Source organism: Equus przewalskii, chromosome 5 (assembly GCF_037783145.1).
Source record: "Equus przewalskii isolate Varuska chromosome 5, EquPr2, whole genome shotgun sequence".
NCBI lineage: Eukaryota > Metazoa > Chordata > Mammalia > Perissodactyla > Equidae > Equus > Equus przewalskii.
This window is the reverse complement of record NC_091835.1, coordinates 72,783,577-72,790,164: the sequence shown is the minus strand read 5'-3', so window position 1 is coordinate 72,790,164 and position 6,588 is coordinate 72,783,577. Positions and strand designations below refer to the sequence as shown.

General features: G+C 34.8%; 1 protein-coding gene across 1 annotated transcript; it reads left to right on the top strand.

Moving 5' to 3' along the window:
* The first annotated feature begins 5,377 nt into the window (after positions 1-5,377).
* LOC103556560 (olfactory receptor 9K2-like) lies at positions 5,378-6,364 on the top strand. The gene has a single exon (XM_008528717.2). It carries the CDS (start codon positions 5,402-5,404, stop codon positions 6,362-6,364), a length of 963 nt encoding a protein of 320 aa, XP_008526939.2. The 5' UTR covers positions 5,378-5,401.
* Positions 6,365-6,588: the final 224 nt, after the last annotated feature.

The window sequence follows — 6,588 nt, the reverse complement described above, 5'->3', positions numbered from 1 at the left end:
TGGCAATGTGAAATCAAGCACATTACTTAATTCTTCTAAGATACAATTTCTATACTTGTAAAATATATTAATTCAAATTATACATTTAGTATATATAATGTTGCCTTTGCCATAAGTAAGATTTTAGGAGTAAAGAAATACATATGTACTTTATACAGTACCTGACATATATAGAAAATATTTTTAATTAATTTTAACACTTTAAGAAAGTGCTGATGGAAACTTTTCAAAAATTGACCCTTTGGTAGGCAGGCTTCAAATATGATATTTAATTGAGAAATCCTAAGAATTGAACAAAAGTTTAGTAAGTTGAACGCATATAAAATAAATACATAGTAATTTTAAGTTCTCTAAGTTCTAGGCTTATCCATCAGAAAACACAAGCCGATAAAGATTTTTGTCACAATAGCAATTAATATATAAAACACATAGAAATATGTTTGCTAAAAAACATGTGGTTCTCAAATATAGAAACTTCACAGCATTGCTAAAACATGTAAAAAACATGATGATGATAATGGCAATAATTATAAGAGTAGAAGCTATCATTAACTGAATACTTTCTGGTGCTAAGTGCTTGGGTTATACTATTTTATGTGATCCTCTCACCTGTTGAATGAAGCAGGTAAACTGACAACATCCCTTCAACCTTAAAACCACTCAAGGACTTCTCACAGCTGTGATCAGAGGCAGCACAGGGACTTACACCTAGGCTGTCTGATAGCAGAAGCAATACTCTTGGCCTTGTTCCCACAAAGGTATATTGCAAATATATCAATTATTCGCTATATGAAATTCTGCTAAAAACAAATAGGAGGTTTTTTAATGCAAAATAATTCTGAAGTCACTGAATTAATAAGTGATATTAGCTGAGAAACGTTTGGAGAAGATGTAGTCCTACCAGGCATTCAATACTATTGTGCAACAAGTACGTGACACCAGCATAAAAATAGACAAATTGATGGAACAAAGCAAAAACCTTTAAATACAATCTAGTATGTATGAAATGTACTAAATGATCACAACAAAATTTCATAAGCCAAAAAAAATCATTATTTTTTAGAAATTCCTGGTAATTTGGGTCCTATTGATTAATATTTTACCCAAAGACCAGTAATTTCCTGATCCTGTTATAGCCGGGTTGTGTGTCCTCTCAAGAATTATCTGTAGGACTTATTTGCCTGAAGTAAGGGGAGCAAATTGGAAACAAAGTATCACTTTATTTTCATTAGCCAAAATTGGTGTCAAATTGAACTAGAGCATTTCCGGAAGTCACGAGGTCTTGGAAGTACTTCACTTCTGTCTAAATACAATTATCAACATCAGTTAAGAAAAAGAAAACCCTGCCACACTGAGGTTGTATACAGCCCATGTGAGAGAGGAAGAAAAATGAAAGAACTTTCTGGTCTGACCCTTGTGGTTAAGTGTCGGAACAGTGACACACCACATGTATACATTAGTAAAACAAATGATTCACTCCCGCTAATACATTTGACTAGTTAGTTTCCTGGATTCTTATTTAGTATTCACGTATGTGAAGAAACCAAAGAAAAGCAGAGAAAGTAGGGCAAAACTTTCATTTCTTCTCATTTTTTTAATCTTTCTTTTCTTCTCCATTTCCTTTTTATCTGAAAGAAATTGTACTATAAATGAGGAAAAGAGGAAGAAGCTCAGAGTAGAGAAGAAAGAGTTGTGCAAACACTTCCCGTGAAAGGATGACATTTTAAATGTTAGAAATATTGATTGATAAAAAAGAACCTGAGTAAGGACCTCAGTCCACACTATACAGAAAAACTGGTTTATATTAACTAAAATTTTAGCATAATACATCAAAATTTAACATTAAATATATTTATCTGGGGGCCGGCTCCATGGCCGAGTGGTTAAGTTCCCGCGCTCCGCTGCGGGGGCCCAGGGTTCAGATCCTGGGCGCGGACATGACACTGCTCGTCAGGCCACGTTGAGGCCGCGTCCCACATCCCACAGCTAGAAGGACGTGCAACTAAGATATACAATTGGGGGGGGGGGGGGGGTTGGGGAGATAAAAGCAGGAAAAAACAAAAAAAGGTTGGCAACAGTTGTTAGCCCAGGTGTCAATCTTTAAAAAAAAAAAATATTTATCTGATTTTGAGTAAGTACATGTATTAAATTAAAAGAGAAAAGACCAGTAAATAAAATTATATACAAATGCTATACTGCTCTACACCAAAAATTGATGAAGATGTTAAAAGAAGAAAGTAGAAACACAGAATAATATTTGCACAAATAATGACAGGACAATGGGTCAAATTTGTTTGGCGTTGTATACCCCTCTAATTACTTCTTTTTCTGCACCCTAGAAGTTTATATCATAATTTACTATAATTTAATTTGATTTCTTTCTTATCCACGGATTTTTAGGAAGTTTTTATCTTTTTTTATTTTTTATTTTTTAAGATTGACGCCTGAGCTAACATCTGTTCCTAATCTTTATTTTTTCTTTTATTCCTCTCCCCAAAGCCCCAGTAAATAGTTGTATATTCTAGTTGTGAGTGCCTCTGGTTGTGCTATGTGAGACACGGCCTCAGCATGGCCTGATTAGCGGTGCCATGTCGGTGCCTGGGATCCGAACCAGCGAAACCCTGGACCATCAAAGCAGAGCGCGTGAATTTAACCACTCGGCCATCCATCGGGACAGCCTCGGAAGTTTTTATTTTTCATGCCCATACCCATAGAGTTTTCTAGTTACCTAATTTTTATTGCTTTCCATATGAAGTTGACATGATCAAAGAACATACACTGAAAGATTTCAATGTTTGAATTTGTTGAGGGTTTCTTTGTGTCCCATCTATTGTGAATGCCAGTGAGTGCTTCTTGTGTATTTATAAACAGTGGCATATTGTTTCTGCTACTGCTATTGTGGGGAGTTTAATGATGAGAAAAAAATATGTTGGATTCTGGTACATTTTATAGATTAGATACACAAGCTCTACCCAACGTGGTTTTTAGTTGGAGATGTTGGAAAGTTGAAATGTCTCCTGCTACTGTGGTCCTTGACACATATTTTGCTCTACCCATCTGATCCATACAAACAGGATTTGGAATGGCACAGTGATTTGGGGATCAACTTTTTGTTCCTTTTGACCTTTTCTACCAGTTAGGAGTTTGCAGAAACTGGTGGGCTTTCTCTGCAGTGTTGTTGACTCTCCAACTTCCTAGAGAAGCAACTTTGATGGATGAGGAAGTAGTGACATCTTTGATTCTCTGTATCTGATCCCTAGATCAGAGTTGTTATGGTGCTGTGTTTTGGAGTCGTACCTCCAATGGTAGCTCTCTTTGTGAATGGATGCTATATTGCCCTTAGGGTCATTACAAGGGTGTCACCCAAAAGTTCTTCCAGTTTTTCCAAATTTGAAGGCCTGGATTCACCCTAATGAATAATTTCCTGTGTAAAATGCCCAAACTGCTTTCTCTTCCTAGACTGACAAAACTTTTACTAATACCGTATTATAACAAGTGGAAGATCTGGTTCCACATAATTTTGATATCTATACAAACAAAATAATTCTACAAATAATTTTTAATTAAAAGAGGGATTTTCAAAAAGATTACAATTAATGTATAGAAATATTTACCCAAAAAATGACATCCTGATAATATCAGGCTCATTAAATAGAGTATTATGTCTCTAGTTATAGTGTTTCAGTCACACAGTAGTTATTAAAGAATTTTTCAATATAGATCTTCATCTCATAAATATTTTTACTGGATTTTTAAAATAATTTGATTGAATGCTATCATTTCTTTCATTATATTTTCTAACTCTTTAGTGTTTATATATAAGAAGTCTTGGAATTAGCAAAAGCAATTGCTTGACTTTGTGTTTGTAAAATTAGAGGGTATTTATTGCATCATGAAATATGTCTGCATCAAGAAAATACAGTAAACAATAATTTGGAGTAAATTATTTTCTTTTTTAATCATAGCAAATGTAATTTCCTGCAGAATTTAAAATATTCATTTATCTAAAACTTTTCTAATATAGTATAAACTTTTAAATCTGTTTCTCTATGCCTATCAATATGTATGCTGTAATAATTACTAGAAAGTTTTTCTTTGTCAATGAAGAGTATAAAGTCCAGAGAAACTTCCCAAAGGATACATAAAACCAAAGAAGAAAAGTTTCCTTGTATTTGGACTATTATTAGACTATTTGTTTGTATCTGAGGTTAACACAGTCCTCATGGACAACAGCCCTGGAGCCTGCACTCTAGTCTCCGTAATTGACTTTATGATTACTCCTCTCCCAGTGGAAATCCATCACAGAGGATGAGCTAGACCTAAATGCTGAAATATCATGAAAAAAGATTTCACAGGAATAAAAATAACGAAGGCCATAATAAACACCCACTGCAGACAGTGTCCCAAATGATTAGGGATTCTGCATGACACAAGGTTACTATGCTCCTTAAATATCCGTGATTATCCCATTATCTTTATTTTAAGATGTATAAAACATACAAAAATTCATGAAAGTAACTTTGCTTTGTGTATATTCCTTGTCCAGACTGAAGAGTGAGATCCCTGGACTAGATGTAGCTTTGGTAGAAAGTCATTTCCTGCAGTGTAAGGACTGGAATGTTCACCAGCTTTTCTCTGTGCTTCAAAAAAGAGCTAAAAGGTTATGAGATTTTTAAATTAAAAAACTACTAATGGATATAAAATGTTTATAATGAGGCAATGAACATGCAGTTAAATGGTGAAATGACCTTGATATGAGAAAATAGACATATATTTAGAAATAACTTAAGAGCTTTATTTCGTCTGGGCTTAGTGATTTTTTGATGTTATTAATTTTAACATACCAACAACATCTATTGTTATTCTCTTTTCAAGATGGCTTCAGTAAAAACTAAGTAGATTGAGGTAAAATGTTTTAAAATATATTTATTACTGTCATATAATGATTCAAATATTGACTTGGCTATCATAATAGACACAAACAATATCATAGACATTATACGTAAAACCCATTTTAGATTATATCTAATGCCATTATTTTAGATTATATTTAATATTCCTATTTTAGATAAATATCATTATTAAATTATAAACATTAAGGATAAAAATTCATAATGTGAGTAAAATTAGACAATAAAGTGTGCTACATTCTGAATTCTAAGCAAAAGCATGATTTAAATACAATAAAAAAATAAATTTTGCGGCTTATGAGAATAACAATTTCAGGAGCTTGGTGCTATCTAATCCAAATTCTTGATTCTTCATGATTTTAAAATTGTTTTATATGCAATATTTAATTAAACTGTGAAAAATTTATCTCCACATTTAAGAGAATATTTGTCACTAGAATCAAAGCTAAGAGTTGACTTATTTGCCTTCTGCCTCTCAGCAGGTTTCTAACATGGGTGGCAGGGGAACAAGCAATTGCTCAGAAGTGACTGACTTCATTCTCGTGGGCTTCAGGGTCTGCCCAGAGCTCTACATCCTCCTCTTCCTGCTATTTCTCCTTGTGTATGCCGTGATCATCCTAGGGAATGTTGGGATGATGGCCATTATCATGACTGATCCCCGCCTGAACACACCAATGTATTTCTTCCTAGGCAACCTCTCCTTCGTTGATCTCTTCTATTCCTCTGTTATTGCACCCAAGGCTATGATCAACTTCTGGTCTGAGAGCAAGTCCATCTCCTTTGCAGGATGTGTGACCCAGCTCTTTCTATTTGCCCTCTTCATTGTGACTGAGGGATTTCTCCTGGCAGCCATGGCTTATGACCGCTTCATTGCCATCTGCAACCCACTCCTCTACTCTGTTCAGATGTCAGCACGTCTCTGTATGCAGTTGGTGGCTGGTTCCTATTTCTGTGGCTGCATCAGTGCAGTTCTTCAGACCAGCATGACATTTACTTTATCTTTTTGTGCGTCTCGGGCCATTGACCACTTTTACTGTGATGACCGTCCACTTCAGAGGATTTCTTGTTCTGATCTCTACATTCATAAAATGGTTTCTTTTTTCTTATGCAGCATTATCATTTTGCCTACCATAATTGTCATTATTGTGTCCTATACGTATATTGTGTCCACAGTGCTAAAGATACGCTCCACGGAGGGACGTAAAAAAGCCTTCTCCACATGCAGCTCTCACCTAGGAGTTGTGAGTGTACTGTATGGCGCTATCATTTTTATGTATGTCATCCCTGACAAATTTCCTGAGCTGAGTAAGGTTGCTTCCTTATGTTACACCTTAGTCACTCCCATGTTGAATCCTCTGATTTACTCTCTGAGAAACAAAGACGTCAAGGAAGCTTTTAGAAAGATTCTCGGGGAAAAAATAGTTTTATTTAATTCTATGTTAACATTGATATAACTGACAGAGGTGTACAATCTGACAACTTGGGGGAGTATTGATGCAAAGAATGCACCCATTGGTCTTAGAAATATTTAATCTTAGTAGCCTATTAATTTGAATTCGATGTACTTACAGCTGAAGAATACATTTGGGCTATATTTTGCCTAACTGTTGCTTTTGGAGAGTAATGGGTTTCTCCATATTTCAACTTCATTTTGGGTAAAGATAATAATTGACGTGTC